This window comes from Thalia democratica, chromosome 9, assembly GCF_965202585.1.
Source record: "Thalia democratica chromosome 9, ktThaDemo2.hap1.1, whole genome shotgun sequence".
Lineage (NCBI taxonomy): Eukaryota > Metazoa > Chordata > Thaliacea > Salpida > Salpidae > Thalia > Thalia democratica.
This window is the reverse complement of record NC_139173.1, coordinates 36916528-36930702: the sequence shown is the minus strand read 5'-3', so window position 1 is coordinate 36930702 and position 14175 is coordinate 36916528. Positions and strand designations below refer to the sequence as shown.

General features: G+C 24.3%; 1 protein-coding gene across 1 annotated transcript in view; it reads left to right on the top strand.

Annotated features, from left to right (window-relative positions):
* The window catches only part of LOC145843997 (symplekin-like), a 37606-nt gene extending 31352 nt beyond the window's left edge, over positions 1-6254 (top strand). The window contains exons 22-30 of the mRNA XM_082951299.1: positions 203-295; positions 755-836; positions 1054-1175; positions 3076-3194; positions 3638-3769; positions 4095-4223; positions 4553-4638; positions 4912-5078; positions 5697-6254. Coding sequence (XP_082807425.1) covers positions 203-295; positions 755-836; positions 1054-1175; positions 3076-3194; positions 3638-3769; positions 4095-4223; positions 4553-4638; positions 4912-5078; positions 5697-5806 — 1040 coding nt within the window. The 3' untranslated portion in view covers positions 5807-6254. The remainder of the gene's footprint in view (positions 1-202; positions 296-754; positions 837-1053; positions 1176-3075; positions 3195-3637; positions 3770-4094; positions 4224-4552; positions 4639-4911; positions 5079-5696) is intronic.
* Positions 6255-14175: the final 7921 nt, after the last annotated feature.

Below are 14175 nucleotides of genomic sequence, written 5' to 3'. Positions count from 1 at the left end.
TTTTATTTTATATTTTAGATTTAAATAGTGATAATGTTCAAACAGAGCAACCTACACTACAAAATAAGAAGTTTAATATTTTTATTTTATATTTTAAGTTTAAATAGTGATAATATTTAAACTAAGCAAGCTACACTACAAAATAAGAAGTTTAATAATTTTATTTATATTTTAAGTTTAAATAGTGATAACATACAAACAGAGCAAGCTACGGTGCAATTGACTGAAAAAGTGAAGAGATTGAACGCTAAAGGAGAACACACTGATACCAGATTCCTAATTCCTATATTGACAGGTAAACAATATTATAATGACACTTACTGACAGGTTAATTAGAATTAAACACAAATACTATACTCCTAATTTCTATTTTTGAATGTTAAAGTATTCATAAAATATAATATTTTGACAGAAATATCTTTGTTATTTATTTAAAAAGTACACAATTTTTTAACACTAAGCTTTTAATTTCTTTATTACACTGTAATGCTGTGAGTATCATACTGATACAATATTTTTATACATACATTTGCAGGTAAAAAAGTATAAACCCATTGATATAGTACATAACTAATGAAGCTACGAATACTTTAATGTAAAAAAGCCTGTAAAAATATTATTTTTATGAAATATCAAGTTCTTATTTTGTTATTATATGAAGAGTTATAAAGTACGTATATAGTATATTAAGCAATGTTAAAAATTAAAGTACAATCTGTTCTAACACTTGTTGCAGAATTAATTCTATTTACAGGACTAACTAGAGTCGAAGTAGAACAAATCTTACCAAAATTAATCAAACAAAACAAAACTGTGGTTGAAGGAGCTATTACTAGGTATGAAATTTGTATTTATTTTCTGTAAGATTTCTGAAGCTCTAAACTCTTTACACTAGAACACTAGAGAATTAAGTGTTTTTTATAAACAATGTTACTGTTTAGTATATGTTTATTAAAAAAAAATATTTTGTTTCGGCTAAACTGTGTTTGTTAGAAAAAAGGATTTTAAAACTTGTTAATAATTTTCTAAATAATTCTAAAAAAATTATCACAGAATATTGAAGACTCGTAAAAAGTTCATAGACGGAGAACAAGTTATGTTGACTCCTCAACAATTATTACTATTCCTTCACAATATACCTATGAGCAAAGATAATCATTCACAAGTTATGAAAGGTAAATTATGTTATATTAGATTTATTTAATTATTATTCTTTATAATATTCCTATGAGCAAAGATAACTATTCACAAGTTATGAAAGGTAAAGAACATCTAACAAAAAAATTATAGAAATTTATAACTACGAATAAATTAAATGATAACAGTTGTCTTACAACGCAAAAAATAAAAATTTTTGAGTATTTTTTACTATTGATATGATAAGCTCTAAAAAAGTCCAGAAAAAATTTGCTGGATAAACTTAAAATAGGTGAAATAACATAATAACATAATTATTTTCAAATGTATCATTTTCATCAACTTAAATATGTACAAGACATAGACATGTTTATTCACCAAAAGTTTTGCAGTAAATAATTAATATGATAAAATATAATTATAATATACAGTAGACTACTGCTTAAGTACGCAAATTGAACCCGACCATAAAGTGCGTACTTAGCACGGGTAGTGCGTACTTTTTGACGACATAGTATAATATGAAATTTAGTTGTTTGTTTTCTTTCTTACAACTAGCCACCAAACAATTGAGGCAAATAAACAAGTTGTAATGAAACTAACATTTCATTTTAGTATTTTAAAGCTTGTGAATAAATATGGAATTTTTTGTAACAATAAAATATTTTTCATTATTCTCAAAACAAGCTTTTCCAAATTTATTTAAAAGCGGATGTTGTAAACTGTTTTACGCAGACATCGTGACGTACTTCCAGTATTGAAAACAAAAACATTTTTTATTGTTAGGAGTTACATTTGTTTCAGTGCTTATAAAACGGAATTTTACTTGCACTAGCAGTAGCAGTTTCGGCAGAGCATTCGGCAAGTGTGCTTTAAGTTAAAATGCATTTTAAGCACGTTAGATTTAAGAACTAATATTTTCTTGTGTGTTTAACTTTAGTTCTCGTATAGAGTGATGTAATTGTATCTTTGTGTTGTTTAGTTTATGTAAATAAAATATAACTGTTGTTTTGATTGTTGTACTAATATACTTTAATAATCCCTATTACCCCCTTTAACATATCTGTAACGAGACAAAGTCTTTTTAAATTAAATCATATTTGATACATAATTCTAATCTGCAAAATTTTTTAATAGATTTTAGAATGATTTATTTTTTCTAGAAAAACTTTCTACATATGCTAGTCAAGCTAAGTTTAGTTAATACAGTTATTATAATTTTCCATTACCTAAAAAGTGTTTGATTTTTTTTTTGAAAGAAAATTTCAGGACTGTTTTTGTAAGAAAGTTAATATCAGTAGAAACATTTATAGTATAAGTGCACAATGATAAGATTAATTTTTTAACTTTAGTTTTTTGTTGCTGTTGTTGCTTCTTTTTATATGTTTATTTTGACTTTATAAAAATTGTAATTAGTTTTAGTGGTTAACTAGTTTTGTATCATGTCACATTAAAATTAGCCTTTCTTTTGCAGATATTCTGAAATTTTTTGAATAAGAAAAATTTAGAAATTTTAGAAAAATATAGAAAAAGTGATTGAAAGCGTCAGAAAATGACTCTATGGAATAAGTCTTTAGAAAATATCTAAGTCTAAGAAAATTTAGAATTTTTTTTGTCTTTCTAGGTAAGTGCGTACTTAAGGCGAGGTGCGTACCAAAAAAGTGCGTACTTAAGCGGTAGTCTACTGTAATTGTTTATATCGTTTTCAGCAATTGGTATATTTACAAGAAATACTTCAGAAGTTATGCAGAAAATAATTGATATCATAAATTTAAACAAAATAAAAATATGTTTTAAAAGTTTGTATTGTTTTCAGCAATTGAGATTTGTACAAGACATAGGCAAGTTTATACTCCCGAAGTTATGCAGAAAATTATTTGTATGATAAATTAAGACAAAATAAATATATATACGTATTAAATTTTTTACTATTTTCAGCGATTGAAATATGTACAAGACATAGGCAAGTATATACCCCAGAAGTTATGCAGAAAATAATCAATATGATGTTGGAACAGAAAAAAGTTCCTCCACTAATGATGAGAACATTATTGCAGGTTTGAAGAATGTTTTATCTACAGTATGTGTAAATTATGTATGTAAAACTGTATGCCCTGATTAAGTCTATCATTTTGACGTCATAATAATATGAATTGCATTATATTTAGTTGTTACTAAACTGTGTTTTATTTCAGCCGTAAGTAGCTCGATTACATGTAATGAATGTAATTATGTGAAAAGTTTATTTATTAAAACATTTCTTCAAGAATGCATCTATACAACATTTAAACTTGCTGGTATAAAAACATTTTTAGCTTTAAAAATTAGTAATAACGTTTACAAGTTTTTGAAGTTAACAAACTAAGTTCAGAATGGGTTTAAAGTCATGACCATACTTTAGATATTTTGTTTGAATGAATTACAGATAAAGTATTTTAGTTAATCATACGCACATATATACATCCCTGCTTTTAATTAATGTTTTATGCTGTTTCTATAGACGCACATATACTACCCACGTGTGAGGGGGTTCATGGTCGGAGTTCTCCACAAATTATCTTCCAGAAAAGTGTGGACTTCAGATTTCCCTCATCACAGACACATCTGGCAGGGATTCATCAAATGCTGTCAGGTTTGTAACGTCATAAATAAAATTAGTGGTAGATATGAAGATAAAAATGTTTATGATTTAGTATTGAATATCAAGAATTCCTGTGCTAATTTAAGGAGGTTGGCCTTTGTTAGTTGAATAATTATCTAACAGTTAAAAAAGTTAAATGATGTTGTTTAGTCTTTTAATTGTTAATAATTTTGAATTATTCAAATTTGCAAAAAGCTTTAATGGCAAAATTCTACTTGTATTGGCTTGTTTTTATTTTTTGAATTTGTTACACAAAACAATTACAATAATGATGAAATTTCTTTAAATATTATACCAAATTTATTATTTTCAACAGAGACTGAGACCCCAATCATTTCCGATAATGACAAAATTGCCATCAATTGCTTTACAGCAAATATTTGCTGCAGTTCCAGACATGAGAAATTTGTTGAAAGAATATGTTTCTAAATTACCGTATTCTGAAGTTAGTTTTGTAGAAAAATACTGTTTTTTATTCTAAGGAATGTTAAAAACAACAGTAAAAACTTTCTATTGTTTTCTACTTATCTTGTTCTGAGGTTCTTAACTTGATTAATTTAAAGTTTTTGTAACTAGAATTAAAAAAAAACATAAGTATAAAAAATATTTAAATTTTTTGTTTCCTAACCATATTGATTTTAAAACTATCTTCTTTTTTACAAATATATATCGGAACACATGTTTAGTTTACTTATAATCAAAACATATAATGATTTGATACTACATTTTATTTTATTAATTATCTGGAAATTTTATTTAATTATGACGTCACAGCAACATTTACTGGCACGTGATGTGATCAACATCATAATGAAAAGTCCTGAAGAATTGTTAAAAGAAATGGAAGAGAAAAGAATCAGGTTTGCAACAATTTTTTCTATTTTATATCAGTTTTGTTTAATGTTTTATATAACAATTTATCTCGAAAATCTCCTTTTTTTCTAATTTTTATTATTAACTACACATTCCTAAATTATCAAAAGTCTCATTTAACTTTTTGTTTTTATATAAAATAAGAATAATCAGTTTTTTGGTTCAACTTTATATAATCAGTATAAATAACAAAGTTATTTCCTTGACAGATTTAAGAGAATACAAGTAAATAAAATAAATGACATAACTTTTTTTAACAGATTAGAAGAAGAGATGCTTCGCAAGAAGAGAGCTTCGTCCAAGATCCTGCAAGACGAAGACGCGCAAAGATCATCGAAGAAGAGGAAGCTCTCTTCGAAAGACGAGGAAAAGAAGACTTCAAGTAGCAGAAGGAGCAGGGTTAGATCATCCAGAGACTCAAGAGATGGTATGTTACGTCATAATGTGTATTTTACAGTTTATCTGTTTTATATTAGTATATACTAGAAGCAGTAGGGTTAGATCGTCAAGAGACTCAAGAGATGGTATTTTACGTCATAATTGCCAAATTACGAGTTTATTCATTTCATATTATTATCAATTAAATAACATGACAGGATTAGATCATCTAAAGGTTTTAGAGATGGCTTGTCATAGTTGTTTTATATTCACATATTATTGATGTTTATACAACTTTATTTAACAAGCTGGTTTGTTTATATTACCCGTTATTTCGCAAAAATATCGGGTTAACATTTGAAACTTAAGCGTTTTATTGTTGTTGGACCAATTTTTTCATTTTGAAGCCTGGGTTTAGCATAGGGCTTTATTTTTAGTTTAATTCAGTGAACCACAATTTTGAGCATGAAATATTGAATAAACTTTTTCATACATCTAATTTTAAACCATCGTTAAATTGATTTTATATAAAGAATGAAAACTTAAACTGGACAAAAATATTGTCTTGCCGACTTTGATATCTCAGTAGTCTTTACAGATTTAACATAACTTTAAATGGTAACTATCCAATAAACTGTTTAAAAAATAATTAAGTTTTATTGAATAGGTGAGAAGAGTAAGGAGAATATAGAGGGTCGCTCACACGGTAGCAGTAGAGAGTCGAGAAATAACAGAGAAGCCACCCCTACACTCGACGAAGCTGAAGACAGAAAATAAATAAAATATTTGAAACAAAAAAATACAAAATCGATAAAATTCTGTTGCAAGTTGTGGTTATAATTTTTGTTTGGTTACAAAAATTTGTAACCTGAAAATAACGATTTTAATAAACGTTTTATGTTTAAAAAACTCAAAAATAAAACTACACCAAATACAAAAAAAACTAGCTGAAGTTGAGATTAATTGTATTAGGCAATTCTACGGCAGAATGTGGTATAAATATATACCTAAAACTATTATTTTAATTGCTTGATTTTCTTTTTGTCTATAAAAAATTCTAGGCATTTTCTGATGTTTTATGTCAATTTAAGACTTTTTTCTGTTAGCAAATAAAAAATGAAGTTTTAAGCTTGTTTTATGTTTTAAGCTTAAACTTTTAAATATTTTTAACAGTTAAAACTTTTTTCAATGCTTTTTTTCTGTATTTATAATTGTATGATTATAAACTGAGGATAAGTAATCTAAATAATAATTTTACTTGTTGATATCAATTTAGTTTAGGTAAGAGACTACATTCTTTTAAAGCAGTTTTATTTTTATTGGGTTGATTTTTATTTTTTCCTGTTTTATCTTATTGTAATAAAACCTACATTTATTTACAAAAGCTATTTAGTAATTGTTAAAATATTTTTATTCACAATTTTTCATGTATTAACAATTGCATATATTCAAGTTATTATTTAAGATATTGATTTAAGTTAGGTATTTTTTAGTATTAGGGGCAAGTTTAGTAGATCTATTTTTTGCAAACTTGTAAGTTTTGAAAGTTTATCATCATGATAAAAAAAAACGTTTCAAAACCTAAATTATAATAATATAAGCTCTTCTGTGTAAGTAAAATTTATTCAAGAGCACAAATTAATATACTGAAAATAGACTAATTCAATTTTATTTGTAATTAAAAAACTTTTTTTATGCTGTAAAGTAGGAGTTCTAAAGATTTTTCTTGTGGTCCATAAGCTAAGGTTATAATTAAGTAATATAATGAGCAAAGTTTAACAACAAATTATCTTAATTGTTACTTAATAAAAAGTATCAGAACAACTTTGTTAACCTTTTATTTCAATTGAACAAACAATGAGGAACTTGTTTTTTAATTTGTTTCAATAGAAGGTTGTTAAAAAAGTTTTATTAAGTTTAAAACTTATTATGTTATACAAATTACATTAAGTAGAAAACTGTAGAAGACAACTGTAAATTAATACTTATATTGCAAAACAAAATTACCAATTAAAAAAAAAACGACAGTATTGTAAAATTACTTTAAATTAATTTTTTTTAGCTAAATGTTTTAATGTACTACAAAGTTGCTAGAGTTTCTCCTTGACACTTTATATATGTACTAAAATTTTTTAGTCAAATGTGTAAGTTGAAATTTACAAAAGTCTAAAAAATACAATATTTTTATGTCTAGTGTTTTTTTGGCTAGAAGAGACCAGTAAGGTAAAACAAAAAGTTGTTTGTAATATTTTTTAAGTGTATATAAATAGATAAATTAGACTGTTTGAATACACCAAATTATTTTAATTAATTAGCTGATAATATTCTTCGCTACAAGAGAAAAATTAAACATATGTAAAAAAGTTTTTTGTCCCTACGAATAAATAAAAAACACAAGTTTTTTACATCTACAAAAAAAAACGCGGAAACGCCAAACAACAACATTTTTAATTAGATAAAACGCTTAGAGATAAGAAATTAGAAACAATCGTTATTAAAGAAAACCAAAATAAAATTACTAACAAAACAAAAGCTTCTTAAATTAGTAGATTAAATACACTTATATTAAAGAAGTTTGTTTTCGTAGTTTAAATAAACATTTTTGATTAAAAGTTTCTACCTAGCAGATTAACAAGTTAGCAAACACAGTTATTTACAGCATTAGCTAAATATTTATTAAAACTTTTTTTCACTTACTAAGTTTGACTGAAATTCTTTGTCAAAACAAGTCTACAATTGTTTTTAACAAAATATCTTATTTTTGTAAATGTTAAAAAGAAAAACATTGATTTGGTAAAAATTAATTCGACCTACAAATCATTTTAGATAAAAAGTACTACCAACTTAAATTAGTTTTAATCTAAGAAAATATACCATGAAAATTGTTTTTGAGGTAATGTTTGTTCAAAAAACAATCTACTATTATTAAACCTGTTTAAGTATTTCGTATCTACAATTATGTCACTAAAACAAAAAATGTTCACTATTTGTAAAGAATTAACTTTTTGCAAAGAAGTTCAATTTTAGCTTATTTACTCATTCTGTAATAAGGATATTTATTTTCAAACAAGTGTTAAAAGTTAAAAGATATTGGTGATTACCATTGAATTATCAATCGAATATAGACAATTTTTTTTATAAATTTTTTTTTAGTAATCGCTACTTGTTATTAAAGTGATTTTTTTCGTTTTTGTTTTACACTAGTAAGAATTCAGTGATAAAACATAGTTAGAAATATAATGATATTTAGCAACTTTACTACGTAAAAGATAAAATCACAAACTAATAAAGTTGTTCTAGTAATAAGAAATAATATAGAACTTCTGCATGATATACACAGTTGTTGTTTTTTTCCAAAAGACGTTATTCTCAACAAAGAGTTGTATTGATCGATCTGAGATGAGGTAATTCTTGTAATTCATAAACTGTAAATAAACTTTAATTTTTATCTAAGAAATTTTCTTTTACAAAAATTTTATTTAAGTATTGTTAAGAGGTGCCCGAATAAAGTCTTCATGTAATTTCGGAAACTTGCTACCCCACTATACTATTTAGTTTAAACACTTTTTTTTTTATTAGGCTAGCGTGTTTGATATTTTTAAATGGTCTTAATAATAACTAATTAGGTATAAAACTTTAGAGATAAAAATATAGACTAAAATACAGTTAGTTGTTGTAAAGTAAACAAAGAAGAATTATTTACAAAACAAAATCTATTAACTTTTGAAAGTCTGTTCACCTATTTTAAAGTATTTTTTTATATTTATTCATATCACCATATTAAAGCTTTAAACTTACCTAACAAAAAAACTTTAAAGTAGATGCTATCTCCATCAGTAGTAATATTTTAGATAGTAAAAGAATATTAGAGATTTAATCAGATTAAGCTCGTTGTTTCTAAAAGTTTTAGATACAAACAAATCAAATTTGTACTGCTAATAAATTAATTGATTGAATAGATTGCTGCATTTTTGTTTGCTATAATAAAGTTAAGTTTACAGACAGACTTTAGGACTAGTAGTTTTTATAATCATAGAATAATAAAAAAAATATTTTTATAAAAATTTTTACAAAAAACAGCTCATCCAGTTACTGTTTCAAAAAGTTTTGTAAATAATTAAGTTATGTTCATACATACCTAAAACAAAATAGCACATACAGATACAACTATTCAACATTATATAAATTCTTTTACACACAAGCTGTAACTATCACTTATTTAATTTATAACTGTAATAGTACTAGCTAGTCATTTACGTAGTTGTGTAATTAATTAGAAAAGATAAAGTTTAGAGAATTTAAAATGTTGTCTTATAAGGCTGTATTATCACACGACCATAAAAACTTAGTTTTCTCGTATTTTGAAAGTTTTTTCATCTCTGTATTTGCTATCACATTAAAGCTCTAAACTTACCTGTATCAGTCGTTAGGTTTTAGATAGAAAGAAAAATATTATAGATTAAGTCAGATTAAAGCTCCTTGTTTTATATATTTTGTTAAGTTTTCTAGATACAAACAAATCAAACTGATACTGATAAGAGATAAATTGTTAGAACAAACTGCTACATTTCGATTTGCTTGTAATAAATTCCGGTTTACAAACAAAATCTCGTAATTTTTAAAATTATAGAATATATAAAAGCAGTAAAAATTACAGAAAATCATTTTTACAAAATTGGTTTATCAAAATTAACCAGTTACTATTTTAAAAAGTTTTATAATCAATTATGCTATAATAAAACATTTGAAAAAAAAAACTATATAGTAAACAACTATTCAACCTTTACAAATTTTTATACACACAAGTTGTTACTACCACTTTTTTAATTTATAACTATAGCTAGTCATCTGTGTAGCTGTGTACTTAACTAACTAGAATCGACAAAAACTTAAAGATTTTGAAACATTACATTTTATGAGTGTATAATCACACGAACATACAAGTTTAGTTAATTTATAACTTTTGAAGAAAATTGTCTGTTTTTTATATATGTTAAACAAACAGTTTATTTTATAAGTTTTAACTAGTTATTAAACGATAAATGTATTTAAACTTGAAATAGTTTAGTATAGAAAATAAAAAAATATAGATTAATAAAGTATAAAATATTCCGTTTGACGTATAAGCAAAAACCCACAAACTATGGTATTTGTTGTATTTATAAATACTCACAACGAATTTAAGAATCTGAAAAGTTGTTTGCGACGTAAACAAACAACATTGATCTTACCATGGACCTTGTATGGGGATGGTTATTCATGTGATACTCAGTTTATTTAAAATTTTATTGATTTATGCTCCTTATAATGAAAAGTTGGTTGATACGTTGCTTATAGGTGTCTGCAAGATTTTTCATGATGTCACTTTTATTGGTTTTTTAATGACACTATCCCACCCACACCGCCCTAAATTGTTTAATTTAATGTATATTTTTAAATGCAGCTATCTATTGTGGGTTTTTAGTTAATGTTTAAATTAGTTCCTTTTTTTTGTAGTTAACTATTGTGATTTTTATTATTTAGTTTAAATTATACTTTTTAATGAAGTTAGCTGCTGTGAGTTCTTTAATTGTCTTTTAAACTTATTTATATTTTTTAGTGAAACTAGAATTTGCTGGATTTACAGTTTTTCTTTAATTCAATTTTGACTTTTTAATGACGCTAGAATTTGTGGGTTCTAAAATATATTCTTAACTTTATTTATACTTTTTAATGAGGCATGTAGTTGTGGGTTTTTCACTGTAGCTTAATTTTATTAATACTTCTTAATGAAACTATGTGTTGTGGTTTTTTAATAATTGTTTTATTGTATTTATATCTTTTAATGAAGTTAGTATTTGTGAGTTTAGTTGTTTTTTAATTTATTTATTCTTTTTAATAAAACTAGCTATTGTGGGTTTTTTAAGTGATTTTAATATTATTTATACTTTTTGATGAAGCTTGTATTTGTGGTTTTTAAATTTTTTACTTAATTATATAGAAATTTTTTATTGAAGTCATCATTTGTGGGTATTTTAATTCCAGATTAATTTTATTTACATTTAATAATGGAGCTAAAACTAGTTTATTGAAAGCTCTTACTTAATTTTTATTTCCCCTTTTTAGTGAAGCTAGTGTTTGTGGGTTTTTTAATTTCAGATTAATTATATTTATACTTATTGATGAAGCTAAAATTGTGTGTATTTTAATTTTTGTTTCAGTTTGTTTATATTTAATGATGAAGCTAAAATTTGTGGGTTTTATAATTTTATAAAATTTTATTTTATATATACTTTATAATGAAGCTAGTATTTGTGGAGACTTTAATTTCAGATTAATTTTATTTATACTTTTTAATAAGGCTAACTATTGCTGGTTCGTTGAAGTTGAAATCCGTTATGTAAAAGAAGATCCCTGCATATAAATTAATTACACAATTTATTCAAGGTAAGAAAACGCAATTCCACTTGACTTGTTCCAGCTTACACCTACAAATACGATATCAAAAAAGTTTTGCAAATTGTTGTTGCGAGTTTCTCAATGTAATATCATGAAAAAAGAACTTATTTTTACTAATTTATAAAAGCTTGTAAAGTTAAGGAATTAAATTTTAGAATCAACAGTAACGTTTAAGTTAAAGATAATTTATGTAGTAGCAAAAGCATAATATTTTTAAACAGATTTTGCTTAATTATTAAGTATATTTATATTTGACTGTTACTTTACAGAAATTTTACAGAAAACTTTCAAAAACAACTGTTTTTTTTGTAGCAAACTATATTTTTTTTTTTAACCTATAAAATTTGTTTACTATTTGACATAAGAGACTTGTAAAGACTAAATGACTAACAGTTGTTGAAGTTAAGCAGAAGTTTAGTTTATATTTTATGCTTATGTTCGACCCGTTAAGTAAAAAACTAACCAACGAAGTATTTTTAGCTAAAAAACAACTTATGGAAAAAAAGCTATTTTAATTCGCCCTTGGTTTAAAACTTTTGTAAAAAGTAGCACAGTTTTTTAGTCGTTATTTACAGTCTTGTCTTGAAAACTTTAATATTAAAACTACTATTAAAAAAAAAGAAGTTTGTTAATACTTTTTTAAACACACGAAGCCCACGAAAAACTTTTGATAGTAAATCTGTCTAAAAAAATGTCTGTAGACTCCTGGCTTGGTTTGAAAGTTTATGAGTTGTTAAGAATAAGTATTTTATATCCAATTGACAGTTTTTTTTATACAATTTTAATATACTATTTTCATCAACGTAATTTGAAACACTGATAGCATTAAAACTTAAAAATGAATTCTGTAACGCTTTTATTGTATAAATTAGTTAACTACTTAAAACAAGTTGGCGTTTGATAAAAAAAAAGAAATTCATAGTCTTAATATTTACAGTATTTAAGAAAGATATAGTTATATTTAACATTTTGTACAAGTTTAGAGTGTAAAACTAACTCCAAGTTATTTTATTTATTACATACTCTACTAAAAAACTAAAACTGAATGTTTGTTAAAAGATTTTAGATAATATCAATAGTTGTAAACGACTGTAACTTTTATTCAAAAAAAGCTCTTGAAAATACTCTACCGTCCGTATTTTATTGTAGGTTTGTTTTTAATATTTGAAAATTAGTCAACTAGTTCTTCTTAACGTTAAATTAAAAATCTACAGTTTATCACACGTTTTTTGAGCTTAGTTTTGTTGCATTTATACTTGATATGTAACATCATTAAAAAAAAAATTATAACAACTATTTTTTTTATGTAATGCAAAATGTCAGTTTTATATTTCTATCAGAAAGGATCTGCTTAACAGTTTATTTATTTAGAAGTTTCATCAAAAAAATCTGCAATTTTGTTAACTATGTTGCCTACGACTGAAACTCCGTTTTTTAAATTCTATATTTGATTAAGAGTATTTCAAAGATTACCAAAAAATAAAAAAGCTTAAAATGTTTAGTTACTTTTCAAAATCAATATTTATAGTTTATATTTATAATTTGTAGTCGTTTACTAGTTTTGCATTTCTCTTTATTATTCTGTTTATATAAACACGGCAGTTTCTTATATTCAAAGTTTAGAACCAAAATCTGCTGTTTTATATAAAAGTACTTTCAGCGCTTTATTGAATAAAATTAAATGCGAAAATCTCAAACCCACATAGAATTCTTGTTTTACAAATTCAACAAACAAAAGCAGTTGCTATAAAAACGTCTAAAAAACTTTTACTTTTAAAATCTATTTCAATACTAACCACTTAAAATGATGCTGGTATTAGACTTAATTTTTAAGTTTAAAAATTGATGAAATTACATTTAACTAAAACGGAAAAAAGAACCTTTCTTAATAAATACCTTAAATTTTTCAAATACTTAAAAACTTTTAAGCAAGTTTTTTTATAACTTTTCTTTGTAACTATTTTTGCTTTCTAAGCTAAAATGTACACATAGTCTAAAACAATTTATCACTTTCAAACTTATGAATAGTTTGATAACGATAATTCCTTATTGTTACTTTTAAATTTAACTATAACAAACTTATATTCAACAAATATTTCACAGTGAAGTATTTTTGTTATCTGTTATCTTTTATATTAAATTTTTAAATCTATAATATATTTTACTACCGTTAAAAATAATGACAAAAAAGTTATTTATAAAGTTTACAAAAGCATATAAAACTGAACTATTTATATAAAAAACCTTTAAAGGACCTAGTTATATTTTTATTAATAAAATAAAATAGAAGTTTGTTAAATCAGTTTTAAAAACCAAAATTTAATGGTTTTAGTTTAAAATAACTTTTACCGGTTTCACTTAAATATTTTTTCAGCATAAATCAAAGTTATAAGACAAAGTTTACGAGTAGAAAACTTATATCGAAAATTAGACTCCTGTTAAAGCTATGAATAATTCATCAAATTAAGTTTAAATATTTATTAATCTTTATCTCTATTAAACTTTTCTTCGCAATAAAAAGGTTAAATTTGATATAATTGCCTAAAATTTACTTTATTTTCCAATTTATTTTTTTGTTTTGAAAGTAAAATAGATCACTGGAAAGTTAAATACAAAAAGTTATTGAAAACAGAACTTAAAAAATATTTTAAATAAAATTACATTCATGAATACTGCTTACCAATAAAAACCAGTATTAAAAATTTAGA